Below are 14586 nucleotides of genomic sequence, written 5' to 3'. Positions count from 1 at the left end.
AATTTTAACTCAGCAACAGCTGATCAAAGAGGGGAGTGACAACAAGAATTTAATAGCCACTGAAGCCTCCATAATAGTTGAGCTTTCTTCTGATAGATAGCGCGACAGGCCTTCTGAACCCCGCGCTCGCCTCGGTTTTTCCATGTTGTATGTGACTGTTACATTAAGGTGCAGCCCCACCCCTCGTTAATGTGATTCTGAACCAACAGATGGCGGTAGGATCTCCTTCCAGGCCTGTAAATCAATGCGAGAAATTGTGTGTGGTGGCGCTTCGATAAAGTTGGATATTCTTCTATATCCAGAATTTGACATCCCTGGTCCCTTGCTTGGTTTTCTCTGCACGAGCTTTCTGTGGAACGCGCACGGCTGCGCCAGTTCTCGTGCAAGGGGGCCAGTTGCCACGCTCCGAGCTCACGTCTCCAGCAAATGTGGGCAGAACAAAACGCGAAAATCGTCCTGAGCCAAATGGCGAGACACATGCACAACCAAACTACCGACGCGTTGAAAAACATAAAATTTCCTGTGCGCTGTTATCGGAGATTTCAGATTCCAATGACACAGATTACATTGTGATCAGATTTATACTGACACGAATGAAGGTGACGAGAGGACGAACAGTGAACTGAAAAATAAATGATTAATCGGCGAACATGTAAAAAAAAAAGTAAACAAAGAGCGTCGAGGCAGCAGAAAAGCAGGCGGCGATTCGGCAGCGTAACAAAGAGCGAGAGCGAGACTGACTCGACAAGGTCGCTGGCAGCTGCTTATCTAGAGTGCGTCACGTCGCCATCTCGAAAGTTCGGCAAAGAAGGTTCGAGCGTCGCGCGTTGGGGTCGAGGATGAACTGGCACTTTCGAGGACAAGAAAACAGGGCGAAAGTTCCGTCTGGTGCAAGAATGAACGCGAATCTTCCAAAAGTTTGTGACCAAGCGTCGCTTTCTCGGCTCTGCGGGCGGCAATATGACGGGCCGGCCCTTTTACCATGCATGTGTTTGGATCCTTGTGGATTTCCAGCAAAACGTGATGACGTCATAGTCTGGTTTCCAAAATTCTAGCTTGAGGAAATAACTACCTAAACAAAAAGACTATTTTTTGGGCGGTCAGGTGTCTCGATTAGGTAGCTGGGTGTTTATTTTGACCCAAACCACGAGAGTGGAAAACACAAAAAATGACACTCAGGTTTAGATGTTGAGTTTGGTAAACCCAAAGTAGGACTGGTGCGGGGGATATAATAAAAAATTCCGAGGTTAAAAATAAACTCACAGCAATAAAAAATAATTATTAATTTTAATATGAATTCGGTGATAAATGCAATGACTGACCATGCAAAGATTCTGGGTCTGTTGATAACTTTTGCACATAGTTTAAGCAACTTGCAGGCTGTCACAAAAGAAAAAAATACAGGGTTTCTTTTTACCGCAAGAATAAACTAGGCATCGCCGAACGCTCATTCCCCGCCCATAGGTAGCGCTAGAGGTACAACCAGATGTCAAAGTTTCAGCCCAATACGGCACCTTCTTCAAAAGTTATAAGTGATTTTCTGAACAGTTCAATGGGAAAATAGCGGCCGACGGAGTTTTCAGATACATGGGGCTCTATGGGCACCAGAAACGAAAAACAGGCCAAAATGGGCTCCATTTTTCCCATTGGAATTTTCAGAAAATCACTTATAACTTCTGAATAAGGTGTCCGTTCGGGATGAAACTTTGGCATCTGGTTGTGACCTAGCGCCACCTTTGGGAGGAGAATGAGCGTTAGGCAATGCGTAATTTATTTTTGCGGTAAAAAAAAAAACTGTAAATTGTTTTTGTGACATCCTCTGACAGTCTTAATTTAGTGATTCACGCGCGCAAGTAGTGGTGTGCAAAAATGAAAACGATACAAACGGGTAGGCTTTGACGTTATATAAAATATTGTGTAAGCACGCACATGGTACGCTGATTAAGAATGAAACAGCCCTACGTTTTACACTAGCGTAGATAGTGTCGATAGTTAAGGGTGCATCAAATGCTAAAGCTTGTACACATATACTGCTCAAGCCATTGTGTTTGAATGCTCATAGTGATTTCTTACCCTCAGATTTGGTGCAAGTTGTCTTCTGATTGCTTACAACAGAAAGAAGGAATCATTCTAACTCTGGGTTGGCAGAAAAACTCCACCTGCTGATGGCCACCAATCATCTCGGCGCCGATTATGAGTATTCACTGCATGCCAACGGTCGCGCGCTTAGAACGAGTTTTTCCCACGTGATTTTATACGATCGCAATTGTTCTTGACAAACAACAATGTTTAGTTAGGCAAGCGGTCATATGTGAAGCTAAGAATATTTTCTATTGGTTGTGGCACACGTGGCAAGTTGCATAGCTTTTTTTTTTTTTTTTAGAATCCGCGAAAAACAATGCTCTTGGGTTACGTTGGTCTCTAATAATTCATGTAGCACACAAAAGAGCACGAACTGAATCGCTGTGGGAAACGAAAACAATAATGATAAACAAGCGTGTAATCACGCGAAAACTGAGGGCATTGCACATACACAGAAGGTAAGCTTTGTCTAACTAAATACATTACTAATAAAGTATTTGGTTTTGTCCTGCGAGCGAAGCGGAACATACAAGTGCGAGCACACTGTCCTGAACTACACTTCCAGTGAACAAGCGCACCATCCAAAGCACCCAGCTCGCTTTTATAGTGTTTGGGGCGCTCAAACCTTTGAAAACACAATTATAATCAATTGTATTATTTCAATTATTTTTATTAAATGCGCCTATGCGTTTTTCATTTTTTTTTTTTACTTTTACGTTCACGTGCCATTTTCTTAGTTGTATAATATTTTTCCAGAAGTCTGACAACTATAGTCTGTTTCATTATAAGTAAGAGCCACATAATCAAAGATGTGGACAAAAAAAATAAAAATAAAAAAGAACGCGAACACACATTAAAAATGCGATGTAACGGCACATTCAAAATTAGTCGTTAGTTTTTTAGAGAGCAGCAATTTCGTAGGACGACATTGTTACCCGATGAAGGTTACAAAAAGTGCAGTGCAACTGTTAGCTCGGGGTCTTTAACGTGCATTACGCAGTATATGTGATACACGATCGCACGACGGTAGGATGCAGATGGGCGACTGAACCCAGGGTACCGGCTAAAGCCCCTTGATAAAGGCGTTTTTTACAAGTACCGCCAACCATTATTGTGAAAACGTGCAAGACACGTGCCACGAGCGGGCGCTCCGCCTCCATTCGCTTTCAAGGGCCAGTCATTATATACCCGAGCCCACGGTGCCAATGCCACACGGGCAACTCGAATTCCATTTACAAAGAATGACATTTGAAGGATCGGACAATCAGCGCGCGACACTCCAAGCGTGGGGCGTTCCACGCGCGACAGACCTTGAGCCGATTCGTTGATCCCATGAATGTCATTCGTTGTAAATGACATTCGAGTTGCCCGTGTGGCACGCGTGCCACACGGGCAACTCGAATGTATTAGTGCTGCGTCGCCATTTGTGTCCAAGGGCCGGTCGAGACACGGGCCTCGTGCACTGGCACCTTTGAGGTTATTTGAAAGACCAACGCAAATACATCGAGGGGATTTAGTCCCTGCACGCTCTACAGCGGGAGCTCCGTGCTTTGAACGGAGCTCGCACTCGAGCATTTCTCCACGTGCTCTTATCTGCGGTGCCACAACACACTCGGCCAACGATCCCCTACCGCACTTGATTTATCCTATGAGCTAGACCAAATTAGAGTGCCTTCATGCACACGCGCGTTTTTGCTTGAGTGGTGACATCTCAGCCATTTTTCCGCCCAATCTTTTTCTTCATGCATTTCGAAGTGCGCGCATACCAGTGTCACTCAGCTCGAGCGCGTAGCTTTGGCTAATGGATAGACGCCATTTTACCGCCCAAGTCACGTACCGAGTGCGCGAGAGCGTCACGCGCTGGCAGATTCAGGACAACAATGGATGTCTTCACCCTGAGACAGACAAACATGTAGGCACCCTAGACCAAATGAGCTACACTTAGAGTATCGGCAATTTTCCCCCCGATATCGTTTTGGGCGCCGCCATGTTGGTGGTTAGTTACAAATCAAATGCAACTGCCGGTCGTCATGATTCAAAAGTGCGACTTCCTCAGCAATAGTTTCGGTGTCAGGAAGCTCACGTAATATTGCTTTGCTTTGTCGCCAACTCTAAAGATTTGTGAAGGACGGAAAAGCGTTTTTTTGTGATTTCAGACAAAGCTTCAGATAACTGACAACCATCAGTTTAAGCATCCATGTCTGTATGAAGAGTAGCTTATTTAGTGGCTCTAGTTTAGCCCGGCCGCAAAGGCACAGAAAGAGAACGAACAGCTTAACTTCGCGCTCTGGGCGCTGCTTCAGTGGCTTCATCAGCCCGTAGCGTTGGTTGCGCTCCGAAATAAGGTAAAGCAAAAACAAATATTCAGATCTTAGGGTTTCACAAGCCAAACCTAGAAAAAACACTTAACACGCCCAAATAAAAAAAAAATATTGCGGGTTTATTTTGAATAACCGTAGATCTTTTGACGAGCAACCGAAATCTCAGATTGGCCTCCGTCGGATTGCGGGCACCTCGGCCGATATTTAAACCCGACAACTATAGATTCATAGGCCAGCGCGTTGGCTGAGAGGAACTGAGACGTTTTAATGTCATTGACAGTTACAAGCCACCGAGGGGGTTTTTGAAACAAAATGTAGTCGAACCATTCCGACAAGCATAGTTTGATACGTAAATGATTTATGCAAGTGATAAAAAATGAAAGCCGTTTACAACTCCCTGTAACGCCGAAGTTGAGCGCAGCTCTTGAGGAGGAGGAGGGAAGGGTACTGGGGGGATCAGTTGACCTCGGAAAGGGGGGGGGGGGGGGGGGTCACGTGACCTCGGGGGGAGGGGTCACGTGACATCAGTGATGATGACGATGACGATGCGGATGCCGAGTACGTCATTGGCATCCGCATCGCCATCGTCATCATGACTGATGACGTCATCAGTGACGTCACTGATGACGTCATCGGCATCGGCATCGGCATCATCACTGATGACGTCATCGTCACGTGACCCCCCCCCCCCGGGGTCCTCCCGAAGGAACCCGAGGTCCTCCCGAGGTCCTCCCGAAGAAGCCCGAGGTCCTCCCGAGGCCCTCCCGAAGGAACCCGAGGTCCTTCCGAGGTCCTCCCGAAGGAACCCGAGGTCCTCCCGAAGGAACCCGAGGTCCTCCTGAAGGACCTCGAGTTCCTTCGGGAGGACCTCGGGAGGACCTCGGGAGGACCTCGGGAGGACCTCCGGTTCCTTCGGGAAAATTTACCCATAATGCACCGCGCGGTTACGCCGACGGCGACGGCGACGGCGACGGCGACGCCGCTCAAGCCGGAAACGGGCGCCTAAGAGCTGCGCTCTAAAACATTAAAATGTTTTCGCATACGTGGCGGATTCTGAAATGGAAGAATGCATTTTATGGCGCCTATTTCATTTGGATCGCGTCGGGCATGTGTACCGACGCACAGTAGAACGCGCGCAAAAGTAGCTGTGGTGCACCCGCAGCCTCGCGCTTGTTGTTCTCACATCTCTGGCTCGCTCACTGCGGGCATCCAGGCATCTGACACCCTGACATCTGGCGCTTTTTCGGTCTTTCATCTAGCGCACACCAGCTCGGAGCACGTGGAGCGAAAGCTCGCGCTGCAGAACCCAGGGATCCTGGGTTCGAGCCCCACCCCTGCCCGTTTCGATCTGGATGAGCATCGTACCGGCGTGCGGTCGTGTATCACTACTGCGTGATGCACGTTAAAGACCCCAGGCTAGCGGCTGTACCGCACTGGCTAAATTTCTCATCTACAGCTGGGAGACTCGTCGCCCCTGTGAGGCAGACCAAGTTCTAGGCTGTATAAACACACACACAACCCAATTTTTTTTTTCGGTCTTTCACGTGGCGTTCCAAGCGGCACACGACGGAAAAGGCACATGAAGCTGTTCTTGTACACGTGTCGCCATCTGTACTTGATATTAAGAAACTACAATTCGCCGTAACTGAATGGGAAAAGTTTGAGGTCTTATAACATTCTTAACGCGTAATATATCGATATGGAAGTTCTGGAAAATGTAATGTCGAAGGATGCTTCATAATTTAATGTCTCGTTATTTTGATTAGTTCACGTGATTCCGTTTTTATAGCGCAATAAAATATTACAATTTTAAACTTTATTTTTATTTTAAAATATACATTATCTGTACAGTTCGTTGCTTACTTTTTTATTTTATTACCATCTAGCCGAACGCTCACGTAAAATATCGTCGACGATGGGACGTTATAACTCGAGAAATATTTTTTTCAATATTAGAGACTGTGGTCTGTTAAAAGCCAAATAATTAACAACCTAAAATAATCGTGATATCAAGACATTAAAGCATTACTGAGAAACTGATCTTTAATTTGACACTAATTTTATAATTGTAAAATTCATAGGAAGAAAGTTATAAGCCGTCGGAAAAGCATCAAAACGTCATGCGCGGTAGGGTTGCACCTTAAGATGGGATAACCAAACACGCGTGTCGTTGCTAACCTTCTAGTGTCAGCGGTGAACAACACTGCAGTACTCCTGAGGGTAAATGCCGTTCTTCCTAAATGACGAATTTTTCGCACCTGATCAACAGTCACTTGCTTGAGTCTGGAGTTGTAGTGCATGACGAGAATGTACACGCAGAACAGCATCAGTAGCACGGCGGCTTCGTACCTGCGATTTAAGGTCGTTCAGAAAAAGGCAGCCCTTGATAGCAGGAAGATACTTCCAATCTTATGACTGTCATATCTTCTTTTTTTTAACGATACTCGAAGAATAAATACCGTTACGGACACGACGTTGTGTCCGTCCTTATGTTTATTTTTTAGTAACGTAAAATTTCATCGACGTGCTCGCCTTCTTAGCCCAGTCATATCTTTGTTCGTTAAATTTCTAACTTTACAAAAGAACGTAAATTAGCAAAAAGAAGTTATGTGTGTAAGTAATATGAACAACAAACGAGCGCGTTGTGATATTTATGAGGCCAACATCCTTCGCCAAAAGCATCTCAGTATATTTGAACACATTGTTTCTAGTGAGACAGGGCTATTCTACATTTTCTATGCAAGCCCCTAAACGTGGAATTCTATTTCTCGTCTTAAATGAGATAATGAAATCGAGACAGAGTTTCAGAGCTCAAATAGAAAGCACGTCGACATGCACTGACCATATCTTGCCCAATGGCGGACCATAACAAATGTGTGAAGAATTTGGTCTTTCCGCTTTTTAACTTAAGTGCGTACCAGTACACGGTGCTGTCGGCGATGCATGCGGCCAGCACGCTGACGCTGGCTATGTACAGCAGCGAGTCCCTCACGATAGGGTACCATTCCAGCTGCACCGTCTGCAAAATCCAAGAGTCATTCCCACTTAAGAAATGGCATGCATGAGCTCTCAACGATAAGAAGGGATGGGCACAGAACATATCATACGCCAAGCATGCAGATCTCAGCACCTAGAAGACTTACGGAACTGATTTCTTTTTTTTTTTTTTTCGGATGAACAGGTATCCACCCCAATCAGTAAATGTGGATTGCGTGTGACATCCTAAAGGCATCGTCATCATTCTACTGTCCAAAGAAGATGATACTTGTAATGACGCCACATATTACGGCATTCTCGCTGTGTCACGCGAGTGTTTTGTTGATATCTCGCCCCCCCCCCCCCCCCCCCCCACCCCACTATGTGGCACGCTCGCAAAGAGCCTAGTAAATAACTTAGGACGGTGCGCATTAAATACTACACTTTTCTGGGTGTGAACAGCTTGTTATACATTAACACCTCTTCACGGGGTGGCCATTTACTGCTTTCGTTTTAAATTAGACGACATCTTTTTTTACATGTAAAAATAAAACGTTTTACGACTAACCATGATGCCTATTTTACAAAAGAATGTTATATTACACGCTCTTAAGGCATGACAACTCATGATATGGGCCGCTTACAGTCATGGGGGCATAAAGCGTTTTTCGTCAGAAATTTATAAACGTACTTTACTCACCGTAGTGAGAAGGTAGATGCCAGTGACGCTCGTCACTCCGAGTATGTTAAACACTGCGGAACCCACGATGGCGCCCACACCAATGTCTCCTTCCGTCACGAATGAACCTAAATAATAAACGTACAACGAAATTGAATGTAATTTGTTCAATACAGTTTATTTTGAACTCCTATATAAACAGGAGGGCTTCACAAAACAAGAAAAAGAGGGAGGGGGGTTGACACTGAAGGCCTTAACTAAAATCATAAACAGGAACAACTGATGAAGGTATTCAGAGTATTTTACCAACGACTGAAGTTACCTCTCTTCAGAAAAGAATGACACTTTAAATAAATTAATTATTTCTTCGAGATAGCTTTGTCTACCGCGGCAGACGTCAGGGTACAAATGAAAAGGTAGAATTAGCAATCTTATTCACTATGATTCGCTAATTAGTGTTTTTTTTTCGGCTTATGTGACACCTTCCAATTGAAGATGTGTTGCCCGTCGCCCAAGTATGCTAGAACAATTGCTAGAAGTAAGGCTGTTTAGAGTGCGCCTTACCATAGAGTTATTACAATAAACGCTAAAGGCTCAGGTGGCGCTAGTGGGCTGTTGCATTTTGAAGCAGACAGCAAGCAGTCAGAAATTGACTTCCGGTGATGCATTTCTATCGGAAAAAGCGAGTGCACTTTCTCTCTGCGCTCGATAATAAGAGCAAATATCACGAATAATTTGTCGGTACTAGGCACATTGGAAGATTTCTCAGTCACGCAGACGAAATAATTGGTCAGTTATAGCATTTTTATTTGAAATTCGCGGCATGAAAAACGGTGTTAAAGCCGCTTCGTACGTGTATTTATGTGCACTGTCGGACGCTGTTAGCGCGAGCACAGCGTCGACGCTTCCCAGCATAGGGTGCATACGTGCCAAACGAACGAAGGACATGTGGAAAACCAAGAGAGACGGCAAGAGCTACGCAGTAACACTGGATAAGTAACTCCTCGTGCTCGCAGGCGACCAAAATAAATTGAAAGTCACGTCATATAGTTCGATTTGCAATAAATAAGTATTGCTTTATTCCTTCCGCTCATGAATATGTGCGAAGATGCTTGTTATGTGTTCAAATCATCACGAACACGCTCCAAATCGTTGCAAATAGGGGGAAGCCAGAGAACAGGTGCGCAATAAAAACTGCTCAACATAGGAAATAATAAGAAAACACACCTTTCGTAGCCCACGTACTTTATTCTTTACGTTTCGAACGCTTTTTTAACCACTCGTAAAGATGCACGACGGGGTCATTTTCATATAGTGAGAGCACTGAGAGGACAGGCATATTAGCAATATATATGCACCTACGGAATGCCGGCGAACCTTGAACACACTCTACATTCATTTCGTTTTTTGCTTAGAATCGTCGCTCGTTTCTACATACCTGCCATAGAAGAGAGGTTTGGGCCTGAAATACAGTCAAACCTCGTTGTAACAAACTTCTATGTAACGAAACCCCCGATGTAACAAAGCACATAACGTTTTCTAATCACAAGTGTATGCGCGCCATGTATTTTTGACCTCCATGTAACGAAGTCCGGTTGGCCGAAATTTCGATGTAACGAAATTTCGTGGACAATTTGTCACAAACTTATGGGTCCCAAAGGAAATTTTTGGAAGCACATGCGCTGAAATGGGCCCCCGATAAAGCGCACAGGGTGAAACGGGCCGAATCTGGCAAGTGTGGTGTACAGAACGGCTACGAGAGGACACTAGAGCCGCCGCCGTTTCATCCGTCGGCTTCGTTCGCGCTGCATAGTTCGTTTCGAGGCCTAACTAAAGGCGTAAGTTTCTCGTTGTCCTGGGCGATGGAGCCTTGAAGGTGATGAAGCCGCTCCTGACAACGTGGACCTGGATGACTTTCTATATGCCGACTGCGCTGTCATTGCGACGGAGGAGGTGACCGACGAGGCGATAGCTAGCGATTGTGGAGGGAACTCGCAAGACGGGGGCGACAGGAGCCTGATGAGCAAGACACCTGCGATGTCCCCAGTAACCGTGAAGTGGTGGACCCGATCGATGTCTTCAGGCGGTTCGCGATCACGCAGCAAAACGAAGACGCGATTCAGGCCGTCTGGCTTTGCGGACGTCGTGTGATGCCAATAATAATGCCAAGAGTGGCCCAGATAAAGGTGATGGACTACTTTCAACCGAAATAGAGGCGTCCTCGGTGAGTTTCGTGCCCCCAAGAAACATTTGTGGAAACTTTCTTTAACGTTACCCCGAATTTCTATGCAGCGAAATTTCAATGTAACGAACTAAATTCTGAATTTTACCCACTTCGTTACATAGAGGTTTGAATGTATAGCGAAGTTTAGCATCGTTCAGTGGTAAAGGAAAAATGCTGTAACTAAAGCAATTACACTTTCAAAATATTAATAAAGGTGCATACTATCCGGTATAATCGAAATAACAAAAGTTATTCGTGTTATTTTCCGGCAACGACACAAAATTCACTCGCGTTTTCCCACAGGAATACACAGGAAGACTGGAAAAGTAGACTGCATAATGTCTGCTTCAATTTGCAACCGGAAGTCCCGTAGACACTAGCGCCAGCTGAGTCTCTAGTGTTTATTGTACTAACTCTATGCGCCATACCAAAACAAATGGGGGGAAAAAAAGGTAGAAAACTGTTCGTTTGAGGAGACATCCTAGTATGGTGCAACTTTTGTACTACCAAGTGACCCCCGATGCTATCATACGGCTCCCCATGGAATTTTAGAAGAGCATTCCGACACCTACGATAACGATACTCGATATCGTTACGATGCACGCGCAAAAGCACCGGCAAAGTATCTCGGGTATCATTACCGGAGGTATCGGAACGATCAACTAAAAATCCCTAATGACTCGTTACCTGCGCACGCTGCGAACTCTGACGTCGCTTTTGGGTAGCAGTCTAGTTTCGGAATCTCAGGCTCCTCCCGGCATAAATTTGCGACGGAATAGCTTGGAAGAGAATTTGAATTGTCTGAATTCTCACAACAGCTAAGGCACATTTTGAACAAGTAAATGGCGGCCAACGAAGCCAAATACATCGAAACAAATGGCGTCTGCTACCGGTGACGGGCCACTAGATTTGATTGAAAATTTTCGAAAACTTAATTATAACTTTTGAATCAGATAACGGTAAGTTGTAAAAACTTTAGCACCTTGCCCCAACCACTAGCGCGTACGAGGACCGATCTGTTTGACGATGCGTGGTTTACCTTTTGCGGTGAGAAAACGTGGTTATCGTTTCTACCAACAGCCGGCACAGTATATACACAAAAAGAGACGCCTTCCTTCCAAAAAATATTATTATAAGCCTTACCAATAATGGCGGAGTAAAGTTCCGGAGACGAAGTGCCAACGGCCATCACGGTAGCGCCAGCCACGTCCGAAGATATCTTCAAAGCTGTTGAAGAACAAGCATTGCGTTGATGTATCGAGCGTTCCTGTGAAAAAAAAACCGTGTTTTTCGTCCCAGGTAAATAAACTATGTATCGCAGAAAGCCCAAACTGTGTGAGAATGTGACACTATCTTTCTTGCTGATAAGTCTGTTTGTTTGTTTGTGTGTTTGTTTGTTTGCCTGTTTTATTGTTTGTTTGTTTGCTCACTGAAGCATATGTTACATGCGCCGACAATGTCATTTCTTGTTTTGACAATATTACATTTAGCATAGACGTAGGCACAGTGAGAAATTTCGACTTTCTTAATTAGTTTTTGATCCAGGTACTGTCATGTTTTCAAACTTCCGCGTTCTACCACAAATGCTAACGTCATAATCTCACGGAAATCAAGCTTTCTGCGATGCAGTTTATTTACCTGGGCCCGAAAACCCGGTTCTCTTTTCTCGCAAACGCTCTGTATATATTACCTGTAGAAAAACTTAGAAAACCTCTCGGTTTTAGCGAAAAACCTACAGGACATAGACCATGCCGCGGAAAGCGACAAATTTCCAGATTAAAGCACTGCGCCAGGCCAATTTGAAGACACCAAGAGACACTTAAATATTACAGTATTACAACGACCCAGCTAAAGAAGAAAAAAAAATGACAAAGCTTAATTCAGTTTCTAAGATTGACGTTTGCCTGCAACGGCGCTCGCGCGGTGAACTCAGCGAATATACCACCTAATACTTGGGTTAATCTTTAACCTTTTTTTCTCCAACAGAGCTCAAAACACGTTTCATCGATCTGCCGTTTTTCGTGCGCGACGTTTGAAAAGAGCTAACATACGCTCAGTATGGTATGCTGGCGCCATCTTGTAGAGTCTGCGTCAATCCCACACTCGATCGAAGTTGCCCAACCCGGGACTTCGATATTTTTTATACATTTTAATTAAAATTGCTTTTTAAACGTTCGTATATAATTTGTGCTCCACCATATTAAATTATTTTCAGAAACCACAGTATTCCCCTCTTTGAGAGTTGTGTGTCCGTTTCATTTTTCACAGGGGCAAGGACTTTATTCTTTCCGAATACAGTTAGGTACCCCAGAAAGTAAAAATTTTAGGATTTGTAATCACTAGAAAACTCTACAAAGGTAATACTGGAGTTCCTAAAATGTGACCTTTTTTAAATTCATGCGACCTCAGGCACGCACGCGGTTATATGAAGATCGCAAAGCTCACCAAAATGGTTGAATGTCACTATCAATAATGATGTCGTTTCTCGCCCCCACAGCCGTATCCTACGAGCAAGACGCGCGTACATAATAAATCATGCCCTGAGTTTCTGAAGGTTCAGCGATTGGAGTCATTGACAGTTTAAAAAACCTGACAAGCATAAGCTCAAGCTTAAGCTTATTCTAGTTGATGATATTAGGTCATTTGTTCTGCCTTTTTATCGTCTAAAGTCAGAATCTCATTCGTTGCGAAGTGATAATAAGTTTCTCGAAACCTGCAACGACCTGCGCTTTTTAAACCGTCAGTGACTGCTCGCGACACCACAAGAGACGACGCCGCCCAGCGGACGAAAAGTGAAGGAAAAAAGTGGGGAACCGCAGCCTACCGCCTATCCAAACGTGCAGCTAACACTTGCGCGGGCCCCCAAAAGTTATACGCCCGACGACTGGGTATGCACTCTAAAAAAATTTATCCGAGTTTACTTTTCTGCAGAACGCAGAATTAGCCGATCACTTCGAGCAATGCATTCTAGCGAATCACGAAGCTCGCATTACGATTAGACCTGCAAAATGCGGTGTGAGCAGGTACAATAGGCCCTCTTCAAAAGTCCGCGCCAACGCCTGCCCGCGCGCCATTGATTGATCACGTACTCTGAGCTCGTATTGTACACAATCGAGCGCTGCGTAAGCATTCGACGAAGACTCTGATCTAGGCCGTGTTCCAAAATTTACTCGATCTTATTCCAGGGTAAGGGCTTTGTACCCTTGGCGTTCTAAAACGTACCCGCGTCCAGCGGTTTTCAATCTGGGCTGTCACGTGATACGCTTCGCCGGAGTAACTCGGATCCATTTGGGTAAGATTTGGAACACAGCCCTAGTCACGCGCTTCGTGTCCATGGATGGATTAATGCTAACGGCTGTACCCTTTATATCGGGCGGAAGCTTGCACCACCTAGCCTAGTTGTACGTCGTCCAAGCAATGGCGATCGCCAATGTTACTAGATGGACTTTTGAAAAGGGCCTAGGGGAAAAGGGTGAGTGAAACGTCATGCTCCTTGTCCCTGCTCATCAACGCTGCTCATATCGCAATCTTTGGGTCGGATCGTATTCTGAGCTGCGCCATTCGCTGGGATTCCTTTTTCATTCGCCGTGAATGGCTCTTTCCGTGTTCTGCAGGAACGCAACCGTTGCACCACACACCACCGAGCTGTTTGGCAACATAGGCCAACTTGCCGTTTGAGAGCAGTTCCAGGCATGGCACGAAGTACACGTCGCACACAATGGCCAGCATGCAGCACAGGTAGGCGAGAACGCCGAAATGCACGGCCACCCATCCTCGCAGGCGCTCTTGCTGAGTGAAAGGGTCGTCGGGAAACTCGTAGATGGACGGAGGTACGCAGAACTCGGTCACGTTATCGGCACTGCTGTTTCCAGCGACGGTGTAGAGCCCGAGCGTTTGGCTTCCGTTGTATCGCTTTGTCGTGACATCTGTCAGGGCCGAGTGTGACCGCCGTCATTAGTAGGGAGTCTATAACCTACTTGGAAGGTCAAAGTCAGAACCAAGACATGTACCTTGCGAGTTATATCGATGAAAAGTTATTAAAAAAAAGTAAAATTTACTTTGCACTTTTCCGGATATTTTTTAAATGTAAAGGAACCATCGCTTCGGTGAATTGGATATGCACCAAAGGCGGTCATTTTGCCTTAGCTATACTTTTTCCACTTTTTGAGAATTCGATTCTCTGCTGACACAAAGCGTTTTGTCTTCGCCTTTACCAGAAATATCCGAAAATGTACAACCCTTCAGTATTGCAAAATCTTAATTTTATATGCAACTTGTCAAATTAAATTTACTCTGATTAATTT

The 14586-nt window shown here is 45.1% G+C and overlaps 1 protein-coding gene across 2 annotated transcripts in view; it reads right to left on the bottom strand.

Moving 5' to 3' along the window:
• Positions 1–14586, bottom strand: part of LOC8032243 (sodium/potassium/calcium exchanger 5) — a 55438-nt gene that overhangs the window by 19322 nt on the left and 21530 nt on the right. For both annotated transcript variants that reach the window (XM_029975560.4, XM_029975561.4), the window contains exons 3-7: positions 13954–14208; positions 11426–11509; positions 8080–8186; positions 7322–7422; positions 6662–6752 (exon numbers count right to left, since the gene is read on the bottom strand). In XM_029975560.4, coding sequence (XP_029831420.2) covers positions 6662–6752; positions 7322–7422; positions 8080–8186; positions 11426–11509; positions 13954–14208 — 638 coding nt within the window. The remainder of the gene's footprint in view (positions 1–6661; positions 6753–7321; positions 7423–8079; positions 8187–11425; positions 11510–13953; positions 14209–14586) is intronic.

Source organism: Ixodes scapularis, unplaced genomic scaffold (assembly GCF_016920785.2).
Source record: "Ixodes scapularis isolate PalLabHiFi unplaced genomic scaffold, ASM1692078v2 PGA_scaffold5__190_contigs__length_132052651, whole genome shotgun sequence".
NCBI classification, from domain to species: Eukaryota; Metazoa; Arthropoda; class Arachnida; order Ixodida; family Ixodidae; genus Ixodes; species Ixodes scapularis.
Note: the sequence above shows the minus strand (reverse complement) of the source record. Positions and strands in the feature narration are given on the sequence as shown.